The sequence below is a fragment of the Penaeus monodon genome, chromosome 29 (genome assembly GCF_015228065.2).
Source record: "Penaeus monodon isolate SGIC_2016 chromosome 29, NSTDA_Pmon_1, whole genome shotgun sequence".
Taxonomy (NCBI): Eukaryota; Metazoa; Arthropoda; class Malacostraca; order Decapoda; family Penaeidae; genus Penaeus; species Penaeus monodon.
Window position 1 is genome coordinate 2,251,297 of NC_051414.1, and position 371 is coordinate 2,251,667.

Sequence of the window (371 nt, forward strand, 5' to 3'; positions counted from 1 at the left end):
ACATAAAGTTTATGTACCAGTTACCATCAGCACAATAGAATTTGAATAATTCAGTCATATCCTCTTTTTTTTACTGCTTATTTTTGTGTTATTTCTCCTTGAAACTGAATTCCAGGCTGTGCATATTATTACAGGTACCCTGAACGTGACCAGCTAGTGAACGTGTATGGAGCATACTTGCAGTCAGTGCTCAATGTTGTGGCTCCAGAGCATAAGGTCTGGGGAGCACAGACCAAAGCACAGCAATTAGCCACGTCCATGGTCAACGTTTATCATCACGTGAGTGTCCTGTGACAGAGTATCCCTGATATGATGTTTTGTAGTAAAACATATTATTGCCTTGGATTCTTTTGTCATGTCATAAGGGATAA

General features: G+C 39.6%; 1 protein-coding gene across 1 annotated transcript in view; it reads left to right on the forward strand.

Annotated features, from left to right (window-relative positions):
* LOC119591619 (cytoplasmic dynein 2 heavy chain 1-like) overlaps positions 1-371 on the forward strand; it is a 47,711-nt gene that overhangs the window by 23,137 nt on the left and 24,203 nt on the right. The window contains 1 exon segment of the mRNA XM_037940373.1: positions 135-279. Within this exon segment, the coding sequence (XP_037796301.1) occupies positions 135-279 (145 nt within the window).